At 53.1% G+C, this 12,512-nt stretch overlaps 1 protein-coding gene across 2 annotated transcripts in view; it reads right to left on the bottom strand.

The window, feature by feature from the left end:
* Positions 1-12,512, bottom strand: part of KIF9 (kinesin family member 9) — a 53,514-nt gene that overhangs the window by 12,958 nt on the left and 28,044 nt on the right. For both annotated transcript variants that reach the window (XM_045778346.2, XM_045778345.2), the window contains 10 exons: positions 12,348-12,416; positions 11,502-11,606; positions 9,682-9,737; positions 8,613-8,703; positions 7,989-8,122; positions 6,453-6,644; positions 4,422-4,636; positions 832-1,008; positions 419-534; positions 44-148 (listed from right to left, as the gene is read on the bottom strand). In XM_045778346.2, the coding sequence (XP_045634302.2) occupies positions 44-148; positions 419-534; positions 832-1,008; positions 4,422-4,636; positions 6,453-6,644; positions 7,989-8,122; positions 8,613-8,703; positions 9,682-9,737; positions 11,502-11,606; positions 12,348-12,416 (1,260 nt within the window). The remainder of the gene's footprint in view (positions 1-43; positions 149-418; positions 535-831; positions 1,009-4,421; positions 4,637-6,452; positions 6,645-7,988; positions 8,123-8,612; positions 8,704-9,681; positions 9,738-11,501; positions 11,607-12,347; positions 12,417-12,512) is intronic.

Below are 12,512 nucleotides of genomic sequence, written 5' to 3'. Positions count from 1 at the left end.
CTGACGCCCGACCTTCCTGGAGACATGAACCCCCCCAAGTTACCTTCTGTTCTGTCTTGACTTTGGCATTGTAGAAGGAGATGGAGTCAGGGCCCTCAGGCAGCATCATCTGCTGTAGCTGGCTGAACTTGTCCTGGTCATCTTCTCCCTAGGGGTGGCTCAACTCAGCAGTCCCTTCAGCCTGCCATTGCTAGGATCTACCCTGACAGGGCTTGTGGGGGGCATCAGGGCAGCTCTGTGTCCCCATCCTCCATAACTGGGGAGAGACCTGGACCCGTCCATTTGCCTGGGCCAGCTGTGGGAGAGGCTGGGAGCAGCCCATACACTGGCATGTTTGCGGAGAAAACAGAGGACAAAGGGTACTGCCCCCCACTCTGTGCTCATCCACTGTCCCCACTGTGGCCCCGGTGCCACTCACCAGAGACACAAGTCTGCTGACAGGCACCATGCCTGGCCGGATGCTGCTACCTGGCTTCAGCGACACCTGCATGTCCTCGGGGATGAAGAAGGACTCATTGTACCAGATATCGAATTCTGTGAGGAGGCAGGAAGACAGCACGGTGAGGTGTTGGGGAGGCCCTGAGGACGCGGGTAAAGCATCTATGTGGGCCTGTCACAGGCTCACCCCCTGTTCGCTTCCTGCTCTGGGGTCTCACCCTTTCCCATCTCCCCCTCTGGCTGTCCGAGTCCTGGAAACGCTTCGGAAGCCCCTGTCCAGACCCAGCCTCTGTCAGAGAGAAGCTCTGAAGCCGCTTCTACAACCCAGGTGGTGGCCTTGCCCTCTGCCTCCTGGGACCTCAGGTGGTCAGCCGACCTCCCCAAATGGCACACCCGTGAGCAGGCGGTGACGACACTGATCCACCAGGTGCTGGCAGTACTGGATCTCGGCCTTGAGGTCGCGCAGGTCCTGGTACTCAGCCCGGTACTGCTTCTTGAGGTCTTTGAGCTTCAGGATCAGCAGGAATTCCTCCTCATCGATGATCATCAGCCCCTTGTTCTCATACTCACCTGCAGGGACACAGGAGGTCGGAGAATGAGGTGCTCACTTGAGGCGTGGGGAGGAAGGCATTCTGGAAAGTGGGAACAAAGTGCTGGCAGAGCACGATGACCGGAGACCAGAGGAAGGGCTGGGGTGTGGGGGCAGGGGTGGGCAAAGCACGAGGAGGGCCAGGCCACCAGGACACGTCTCACCGGAAGGAGCTCAGCTCAGAGGGGGCCACACCGGCAACTTTACAGGACAGGTGGGCAGGGGAGAGGGTAAAGATGGCCCATGCTGCACACTTAACTTTTTTTTTTAATTAAAGATTATTTATTTATTCGACAGAGATAGAGACAGCCAGCGAGAGAGGAAACACAAGCAGGGGGAGTGGGAGAGGAAGAAGCAGGCTCATAGCGGAAGAGCCTGATGTGGGGCTCGATCCCAGAATGCCGGGATCACGCCCTGAGCTGAAGGCAGACGCCTAACCGCTGTGCCACCCAGGTGCCCCTGCACACTTAACTTTGATATTACACCTCCCTGGCCAAAGATAGTTCAGTAGTCCCTCGGTGAGATGGATGTTTCCCTTTTTTATGAGTTACATACATGAACTGCCACCACTGGCTAGTACCACAAGGCACTCGGGCGACGTTCCTTACTCATAACAGAGCGTGTAAATCTGCATCATGTCAGAGGCTCCAGGAGGAGAGGGGTCAGTTGTGCTATTTGTCACTTACAGTCTCTGCATGAGCTTTTCAGGTCTGTCAGATGAGGGTTGCTGAGTTAAGACAAAATCACACGGTCTGTGGAGCCATTCACTCATCGGGCCACTGCCCACGGGACCTTGAAAGCTCAGCATAGGCATCATGTCAACCGCCCCAGGACTGTAGGGTTTCTACCCCCAGGAACCCTGGAGAGTGAGTCCTCCATGTGACTGAGGTGTGCGGCAGGGGTGCACGAGCCAGTCTCCAGGTGTCCTTCCACTGATATTTACTGGGAAAAATTTAGGGTACATTGTCACCATTTATGGAGAGGCAATTAGGAATCTCGAATTGGTCCCAATTCAAGAAGTCTAGAGGGGGGGGGTACACAGTGGCCCCGCCACCCTGGTCTTTCCCCTTCAGTGCAGAGCAGCCTGGTCTGTGTGCTATGGGCAGTCTCCGGTGTGGTCACTGTGACAGACACAAGTCCTCTACAGAATAAAGTCTTTACAGTGTTCTGTTGACATGGGGAGAGACTGTGAACACTTTGTGTCCCACCGGGGGGTTCTCTGACCATCACCAAGGAAAAAACTGCAAGTGATTTTCATTTTTCTTTCACAAAACACTAATTAACATGCCAAATTTGCTGACCTTTCTGGGCCAAGAAGTGGCTGTCGATCAAAATGAATCATACAGCAAATTTACTTCATCTATTCCCTCAAGATAAAAGCATTTTATTTGATATTTTAACACCAAATGGAAAACAACTGATGTTGGGGAAAGAGCAAAAATGTTTGTTTGGGGGCTCCTGGGAGGCTCAGTCCGTTAACCTCCTGCCTTCAGCTCAGATCATGACCCTAGGGTCCTGGGATCGAGCCCCGCATCGGGCTCCCTGCTCAGCGGGGAGCTGCTTCTCCCTCTCCCTCTGCCACTCACTTGTGCTCTCTCTCAAATAAATAGATAAAGTCTTTAAAAAATGTTCTTTATACTCATAGATAAAATTTTAAATGTTTTATTCTATTTTAAGTTTTTTTTTTAAAGATTTTATTTACTTACTTGACAGAGAGACAGCCAGCTAGAGAGGGAACACAAGCAGGGGGAGTGGGAGAGGGAGAAGCAGGCTCCCAGCAGAGGAGCCCGATATGGGACTCGATCCTAGAACGCCAGGATCACGCCCTGAGCCGAAGGCAGATGCTTAACGATGGCGCTACCCAGGCGCCCCTATTCTATTTTAAGTTTTTATTTGAGTAATCTCTACACCCAAGGTGGGGCTTGAACTCACAACCCTGAGATCAAGAGTCACGTGCGCTTCCAACGGAGCCAGCCAGGTACCCCCAGATTTTAACTATTTTAAAATATTGTTTATTTAATCTTCATCTCATTCTTTAAAAATATCTGTTTTCAGGTATATTTGGGCATAAATGATATGTCAGCATAGCATGAATATATATTATTTAAGATATGTAAATATGTAATAAGTTGCATATTCAAAGAAGGTATGGGCAGAAGGGACAAAGAAGTCCTTGGTTCTGTAAGACCCTCACCCTGGAGGTTCTGGGTGGGGGCATGTCTGGAGCCACCATGACTAGCCCTTCCCCGTACCCAGACCTGTGGAGGCCTATCCCTCTGGAATACTGTATCATGGTTGGTCTGTAGGGTATGAGCAGAGTGGCCTCCAGAATTTGGAGTTGCCCTCTGAGAAGTGAATGAGTGAAGTGCACATCTCACTGCGAGATGGTCCACCTGGCCTACAGAAATAAAACAAATGCTATCTAGAGATGCCCCAACAGGTCGCCGCCTGGGAAGCCCACCTGGAACAGGGCTGTGATTTAGCCAGGGAAAGCCCAGTAACCTCCAGTGTGCCCTGTCGGGAGAAGGACAATGGGACCAGGAATGTGAACAAGAATGTGGCTTCTGAACCTCTGGCCTCAAGAGTTGGGATGGTTACTCATTAAAATGAGTTCAGGACAGGTTCTGAGCCTTGCTCCAGGTCTCCTGAGTTAGAACCAGTAGTCGGGGCCTGGGAGTCTGTGTTCGACCAGCCCTCCCCGATGAGTCCTCTGCACACTCAAGGTGTGAGAGCACCTCAGGGCAAGGGTGAGCACTGTCCGCCACCGGGACAAGGGCACCAGGGTCAGGGTGACCAGGTGAGCACCCTCCCCACACTGAGGTCCCTGCTCACCGAGCCTGAGGACCTCCCACACCACCTGCCTTAGGAGATGAGACTTTGTCAGGCCAGCATGGGTGTCGAGGGTGTGGCATGAGGAATGGTCTCAGTGACAATGACTCCCTAGGCCCTCCCTAGACCCATATTCTCTTTCCCTCCTCGGTTTCTTGTGTCTTAACCAGCACCCCCATGCCAATCAGACTACCCTGGGCAGTGAGGAGACCACACCAGGATGTAGGGCCCTTGTGGGGGTCACCAGCTGCCCATCTCCCTGGGGAAGCCTCTGTAAGGCCTGTTGCTCCGCTGAGAGGAGCACATGTCAGGGAGAAGGCCCAGCACCTAGGTCTGAGACAACAAAATAATGGGAGACCCACAGGCAAAGGCTGACTGACAGGGAAGGAGCCTATGGCTCCTCAGGGCTGATTAGAGCCACATGATGACACAGGCGTGAAGACCACACCCCCACATGCTCCGCCAGCCCCCTCCCATCTCCATCCTCCAGGGCTCAAGACTGCCCCATTTAGAGCAGGATGGCTCAGCTCCCACAGACCCCAGCCACCTTCCCACCAACATTCACCTTGCTTCTCCCGGAGTGACTTCTGAAAATTCAGCGCCTCCTTGGTCATGTCCATCTCCCGCTTGATGGCATTGATGCGCTGCGTGGTCTCGCTGGCTCTTTTCCTCCGCTCATTCAAGATGGATTTGTTCTCTTTGAAGATGCGGTTGATCTCACTGCCCCGCTCATTCTTAAAGTCCTCGAAGGCCACGGGTTTGGGGGGTGGGGTACTGGGCCTGAAGACAGAAGGGGAGGGGAAAGGAGGCCAGAGCCACCAGGCTCTTCGCCTCTCTTCCCGGGGGACGGGGGGGGGGGTGTTCTGTGGGCAGGAGGCCAGAACTCTCAGGCACACTGTGATGGAACTGCTCCCCCGTCTCTGTCTCTCTGCACACAAGGGCACGTGACCATTGCAGAAAGTGAGGACGGCAAGGAAAAGTATAAAAAACAGAAAACAAAGCAAAAAACCACTTGCTACCTATTGGCAACCACGCTTTGGTCTATCTCCTTCAGGGATTTCTTTGATACATTTTTTAATGTTTGAGGTCACGCAGTACATGTGATTTTACATCTTATGTTTTTCACAGAGGCCTTCCTTCATGCACTAAGGCACTCTGGGAACTCTGGTTAATGACAGGTAAGGTGAAGTGTTGGCTGCAACTTCTTTGAAATGCATCAAGGGGTACCTGGGTGGCTCAGTCAGTTGAATGGCTGGCTCTTGGTTTTGGCTCAGGTTGTAAACTCGGGGTCCTGGGATCGAGCCCCACATTGGGCTCCCTGCTCAGCGGGGAGTCGGCTTCAGGATTCTCTCTCTCTGCCCCTCCCCCTGATCGCTCACCCTCTCCCTCTAGAATCAATGAATGTTAAAAAAAAAAGTTAGGGGCCCCTGGGTGGCTCAGCCGGTTAAGTATCTGCCTTCGGCTCAAGTCATGAGCCCAGGGTCCTGGGATCGAGTCTCGCATCAGGCTCCTTGCTCCTCGGGGAGTCTGCTTCTCCCTCTCCCTCTGCCCCTCCCCCCTGCTTGTGTGTGCTCTCTGTCTCTCTCTCTCTCAAATAAATAAACAAAATCTTTAAAAAATAAAAAATAATAAAAATTTTTTTAAAGAGTTAAAAAAAAAAAGAAATGCATCCAAAAAATAAGAGGGATAGAGAGAAAGATGGATGCGTGATGAAATAAGTAATGTGTTAAATGTAGAATCAAGAGGGTGTTTGCTGTACAGTACTTTCAACTTCTCTGAGTTCTTGACAATGTTCACCTGCTGGGGAAAAAATTCTTCACGTACATCCTTGTACATCCCAAGGACACAGATGATAATTCACTTAGTACCTTTTCCATAATGTCAGCTGCTGAAGGTGTTTCCAAAAATCGTTTTTGGCTTTTTAAATTAATGATGCAATGAACATCTGTTTGCATAAATCACTGCCCACATCTCTAATTATTTCCTCAGGATACATTATTGAACACTCAATTACTGGCTCACCAGGGAGAGGAACTGGGTAGCTAGAGGAAGGGGTCTCATACCTTGAGAATTTGGGGCCTTTTGAACGCATTAGTTACTTTTTAAAATGTAAATGTAATTAGGGAAGCCTGGGTGGCTCAGTCGGTTAAGCATCTGCCTTCAGCTCAGGTCATGATTCCAGGGTCCTGGGATCAAGTCCCGCATCGGGCTCCTTGCTCAGCAGGGAGAGTAGGCTTCTCCCTCTGCCTGCCGCTCCCCCTACTTATGTGACTATGCTGTCACTGACAAATAAATCAATAAATCTTAAAAAATAAATAAATAAAATTAAAAAATAAAATAAATGTAAATGTAATTACTTAAATAATTGCTATTTGAAGGGTCCACAATGATTCCACGTATAACTGTGTACCTTGGAGGACTCCTGAGACAGGAGCATTTCGCATGTGGATAAGCCATCACGTTCTTCTTTCTGCACTGTGCTCCTCGTCTTTGCCTATTATCCCCTATTTTATTTCTCATCTATCTGCGGGCGCTCTTGACATGCTGCAGATCACACAGTTTTGAATGATCTGGAGAACACGCAGGAGGTGGTTACCTGGGTGGGCGTGACTCCTCCTTTGGGGAGTCCGAGGGAAGGGGCTCAGCGCTGGAGGTCTCCAGGTCCCGCAGAGGCAGGTCTTTGACATCCCCCTCCTTGGATGATGGGGTCAGCTGGGTCTTGGAGGTGGAGACCTCAAAATCCTTGCCACTCACAGGGCTGCTGGCGCCCTCCTTTCTTGCAGAGGAGCTGGAAGGAGAAGGCAGGGAGGCCCCAGGGCTCTGTCATGGTACTTAGGGGAGTGACATTTCCAAACCTCAGACATGGGAAGCCGCATCCCATTCAGTCCTAGCTGGATCAGACACCTAAGCCAAAGGGCAAAGAGTACGACGCTAAGCCATGCAGATGGGGAGGGAGAGGAGAGCACTCTTCTCCCTCTCATCAGACCAAGGAGCCCTCCCTCAGCAGTCTCTGGCAGGAGACACCTGGGAAAACTAGGCAGTCTCCAGGTCTGAAAGCAGCTGGACCTGTGGGGTGGGCCACGGGCTCCCAGGAACATCTGGGCTGTGGAGGTCTTCATCATACAGGCATCCCGAGGAAGGAGTGGCACAGCTCCCACCCAGGGTAGGTCTGTCTACAGACCAAAGGTAAAGCAAGACATGTCTGCCCCGCTGCCCTGACCAGCCCACAACCTGCTCAACCGCCTCCACGAGTGTCCACACCCACTCCCAGGAAAGTAGCTGCCCTCCCTCTCCAAGTCATGGCACCCAGGGTCCTCTTTTTCAGAGAGGCACATCTGAGCAGGCCTGAGCCGTCAGGAGGAGGCCAGGGGCCTCGGCAACCCCTGCTACCCAACTCCTATCCTGCATGGAACAGTTTTCTACAATCGGCCCTGGCCCGTGTCCTCTAACAGATGATATTCACGGCAACACCACATTCGCACTGCGTACCCTCTAGGTACAGGGACTGCAGTCACCCATTTACCTTCCCAACAACTCTCCTGACTTCGAAGTTACTATTACGATTCCCAATTTAGGGAGAAGGAAATGGAAGCACAGAGAGGCTGTCATGCCTCACACAAGGTGACCCCTTCAGTGACAGGAGCCTCCTAGAGCCTGTGTTCACGTCCACGGCTACCAGCACCTTCCAGGGAGGGCGTGTCATTAAGGAGCCCTGATACCCTCTCACCTGGCACACAAATCATTCTTGTCCGGAAGGCGAACTGGGGTTTTTAGACAGCTGGGTCACAGAAGGACTCCAGTTAGGGGTGGTTTCTGCACGTAGTCCCGGGGCAGGGGGTGCTAGCCCGACTTCTCTCTTCTACTCTACTACTCCTCAGTGCTGTGACCTCGGAAGTGACTTCCCCTCTCCGAGTCTCAGTTTCTACATCAGCAAAATGGAGGCATGAACTCCTACCTCCTGGGTGTGGAAAAGAGGTAACCAGCGCAGCCTGGGCCCCACAGATGTTGCTAGTATTGGCAGCAACACGAACAACTGGGACCACCCAGTAGCAAAGACAGTAGCTTGTGTCCTCTTTCACCAGCCGAGGAGGGCCAGGGGCTGAGCAGATAAAGCAACAGGAAGGTTCCTCACCTGAGCTGTTCTTTGAACGTCTTCTTGGACTTGGATTTCTTCCCAGGTTTGGTAGAGAAAGAGGTGACCCCGAGTCCAAAGCCTTGTCCATCAGGCTCACCCACTAGGTGGCCGTCAACGTCCATAAGCCCTGCCTGGAGAGAGGCCAGCCATAGGGCTGAGGGTTAGATTAAGTGTTTTGGCCTGTGGGGGACCCAAGTATACATGTGCTCAGGTGGGTGTATTCAGCCCACATGCCAAGGTGGCAGGCCCAGGCTAATAGCCTCAGGCTGTCTCCAACAGCACTATCTCTGACCACCCTACCAATGTCCATGTTCCACAACAACTCCGCTTGATGGTCTGGTGTCTCCTGCCACACCCTGAGGATCTTAGGGCCTGTTTCCAACCTAACTCCAGGAATTGATCTTGTTTATGGTCATGTTTATGGTCATGTCTCCAATTTTGGAGATCATTTTGAATTCTATACGGTTTACTCATGTATGGGTCACACTCTTCCTGGTGTTTCCTTTATCTGTTGCAACCCTCGATCTGCTCTCATGCGGAACACCTGCTGCTTCTGGAAAGGCGTGGGAATGGAAAAAAAATCTGACGTGAATGCCATCAACAAGAAGCAACCATGCATACCTTCTGGACTGCAGAAATGGCGGCGAAGTCATTCTTGTCTATGAGGGTGTACTTCCTGCGCAAAGCGGACTCCACTTCCTGTTCCTGTTGGCTTGAAGAAGAGAATGAGAGAACACCTCGCACCTTGGCACCAGGCTGAAACTTTCAGAGCAAGAACCAAGAATGGGAATTAGAAGTCATTTGGGGGGGCGCCTGGGTGGCACAGCGGTTAAGCGTCTGCCTTCGGCTCAGGGCGTGATCCCGGCGTTATGGGATCGAGCCCCACATCAGGCTCCTCCGCTATGAGCCTGCTTCTTTCTCTCCTACTCCCCGTGCCTGTGTTCCCTCTCTCGCTGGCTGTCTCTATCCTGTCGAATAAATAAATAAAATCTTTAAAAAAAAAAAAAAAGAAGTCATTTGGGTGTGGCCCCTTGTGATAGAGCCACACCCTCTTCATGAACCAGACCAAACAAGCCCATTCCACACCCCGATTCCTCAGTGCACACACCCACTGTCCAGCCCTAAAATCCACAGTGGCCACCCTTGTGCACCAGGCACTTCTGCTCCAAGAAAACTTTAACAAGGACTGTAAGCCTGCCTCGGGACCATGCTTTCCCACCTAGGTTCCATCCTTAAAAGGCCCTTGGCAATCACGTGACCCACATCTGCGCCACCACCCAGCACGAGCTGCTCAGCCCACAGGTATGTCTGCACCTAAATAAACTGCAAACGCCTCCTGAGGTGGGGGTGGGGCACAGGGAGTATCCACGATGCCCCGCTCTGGCCACACTCAGGGCTGGCACTCCACAGGACCTCCTGTCTAATTAAGGAACTCAGGAAACACCCACCAGGGACCACTTCCTCTCTGAGTTGCCCTTGAATGGAGGGTTCTCCTTCCTGCTTCCCCTAGCGGAAGGGGAGGGCTGGAGGATCTGAGAGCTCAGGGGCCTGGGCACACCCCCAGGACTCTGAGCTGGCTTCTCACCCACGAGAGACAAGGCAGTGTGCTCTGAGGTCACACCCTGACCATGGGAAATGAAAATGGCAGCCTGATGTGGGAGTCAGGTGGGTGGGTGGGGGGGTCCCTTACCTCAGCACCACCCGGAACTGGTTGAACACCTCCTGGATCTGTCTGAGGTTGATGATCTGGAGGGAAGACAGCAAGGCAGAGGTTGGGCCTCAGGCCGCACAGGACGGAGGGTGTGTCTACAGTTAGTGAAGAAACCAGGACTCCTTGGCTAACTTTTTTTTTTTTAAGATTTTATTTATTTATTTTACAGAGACAGAGACAGCCAGAGAGAGAGGGAACACAAGCAGGGGGTGTGAGAGGAAGAAGCAGGCTCATAGCGGAGGAGCCCGATGTGGGGCTCGATCCCATAACGCCGGGATCACACCCTGAGCCGAAGGCAGACGCTTAACCGCTGTGCCACCCAGGTGCCCCTCCTTGGCTAACTTTGATCATGTCTTGAGAATGGAACATCTGAAACCTCCTCAAGAACAGAGAAACAATTGATTCATGGTTTTCAAACTAAGTATTTACTGAGGCTGTAAAAATTACCTTTCCTAGGGCGCCTGGGTGGCACAGTCAGTTAAGTGGCAGACTCTTGGTTTCGGCTCAGGTCGTGATCTCAGGGTCCTGAGATGGACCCTGCATTGGGCTCTGCGCTCAGCGGGGAGTCTACTTGAGATTCTCTCCCTCCCTCTCCCTCTGCCCCTCCGCGTGCCACGCTTGCGTGCTCACGCTCTCTCTGCAATAAATGAATCTTTAAAAACTACCTTTTCTAAGTGAAGGTATCTATAAAGTTAAAATGACTCTAGTTCTTGAATATACTAAGAAAAAAATTTTAATAAAATTTACTGTCTTCAGGGGCGCCTGGGTGGCACAGCGGTTAAGCGTCTGCCTTCGGCTCAGGGCGTGATCCCGGCGTTATGGGATCGAGCCCCACATCAGGCTCTTCTGCTGTGAGCCTGCTTCTTCCTCTCCCACTCCCCCTGCTTGTGTTCCCTCTCTCGCTGGCTGTCTCTATCTCTGTCGAATAAATAAATAAAATCTTTAAAAAAAAAAAATTTACTGTCTTCAGCTCTCTCCTGTTTCTACAAGGTTCTGTTATGAACTTTCTGTGTGGCACATACACATCTGTGGCCAGTGGAAGGCCACTGGCTTTCCTCTTGGCCCTACAGACCACAAGCATTACCCTTGACGGAGGGTCAGTCAGGACTAAGCCTGCTCCAAGGCCAGAAGAGCCCACCCCTCGGTTGTCCCAGGCCTGCTGGTTATAGCTGCCACGGTAACAGGCCCCAGCTGGGGGGGGGGGGTCTGCCATGTAGCTCCCTGATGAGGGGTTTGCTGGCCTGCACTGTAAAAACAGAATGCATCCTTCGCCTGAGGCCCCTTCCCTGTGTGGCTGCTGTCTCTTCCTCCTTGGCCTACTCCAACACAGGCCCTGGTTGTCTGCCCTGCCAGCCCACATGACCACCATCCTTGAACGGCCTCACTCCGCCTGGCACAGCTGAGCACCTGTTAATTCCACTTTGGTTTCCCTCCTCACTCGACAGGTGTGGCCACCCAAGGACACGAGGTTGAGCATCTTGCTGACGTCACTCAGCAAGGAGACAACTGAGCTGGGATGTGATCCAGAGCAGACTGGCTCCAGGGACCACACCTGTGCCCATGGTGATGGACCACCCACCGTGTGGTCAAGGCGGGTCAAGGCTACTGGCCACTCTGAGGGGCACACCCATCCTTGTAACCCTAAACATGGATGCTGAGGCCTCGGTAGGCTATAGGGTCCAGCAGCACCCACCCCATGCCCACTATACCCACTCGGTGTGAGGTTCCAAGGCCAGCACAGCACACATGGGGGGATGCGCAGGATAGGGAGGGCGTGGTCCCGAGGAGAGGCTCCTTACGTCAATCTCGTCCAGCGTCCCCTCCAGGTACCTCCGCACCTGGGAGTTGATCTCAGCGATCTGGATTTCATCCATGGGATCGTAGTTCACGAGGGTGCGGTTGGCCTGGGAGGAGGATGAAGAACACGTCAACAAGCTCCAAACACCTGAGCCCAAAAGGGGCATCAGGGGTCATTCTGAGGACCAAGGTGGGGAGGCTGGACACAGGCCCCGGCCACCTAAGCCAGCTCCATTCCCTTGACCATTGGGTCTTGACCAGGTGCTCGGGTCACAGAGGGACAACTGGGTCTCAAGAGCTGCCTGACATGGGCTTGCCGCTCAAGCAAGGGGGCTCTGCTGGCTGAAACTCAGCAGACTGTGTAGCATGAGGGCCATGGGAGGCGGGTGGCTGCCTCTGCCTTGAGAGGACCCCTGGACCACGAATAGGCCCAGGCAAGCCACCAGAGATCTTCCTGTTCCCACCCTCTGCCCTCAGGGCCCTCTGCTGCTGCCCCTCCCCCACTGCCCAATCTGCCCCACCTCCCCCAACCTTGACCATCATGCTGTCTGATCCTGCCCTACTTGCCTGGTACCTGGCCCCCTGACTCTCATTCTCCTGTCAACTGTCTGCCTCCGCTCCCTGATATCTGACATCTCTCCCCACATCCTCCTGCTCTTCCAGTGTCCCTGCCCACCAGGCATCCCTGTTCCCCAGCCCCTATAACCCCCAAGTCTCCCTGCCTACTTGGCCCTCCTACCCATCTGGTCCCTGTCCACCCAGTCCTCTGCCCACCTGGTACCTTGACCCGAGTCCCTCTAGCAGTCCGGCCAGCCCCTCACCCCAGACCCCTGCCTCTAGTCCCTTACCAGGCTGTCATGGATGGCCAGCTCCTGCTTGAGCAGCGCCAGCTCCTTCTCCAGGTTCTTGACCATTCGCTGCCAGGAAACATAGTTTGGGGTGGGGCAGGGAGGACGGTCAGAGAGGCCACCCTGCCTCTTCCACATCAAGCCCACAATTCCCCAACCTATGCT

The sequence above is a fragment of the Ursus americanus genome, chromosome 14, assembly GCF_024610735.1.
Source record: "Ursus americanus isolate L20-20 chromosome 14, mUrsAme1.1.p, whole genome shotgun sequence".
Taxonomy (NCBI): Eukaryota; Metazoa; Chordata; class Mammalia; order Carnivora; family Ursidae; genus Ursus; species Ursus americanus.
Note: the sequence above shows the minus strand (reverse complement) of the source record. Positions and strands in the feature narration are given on the sequence as shown.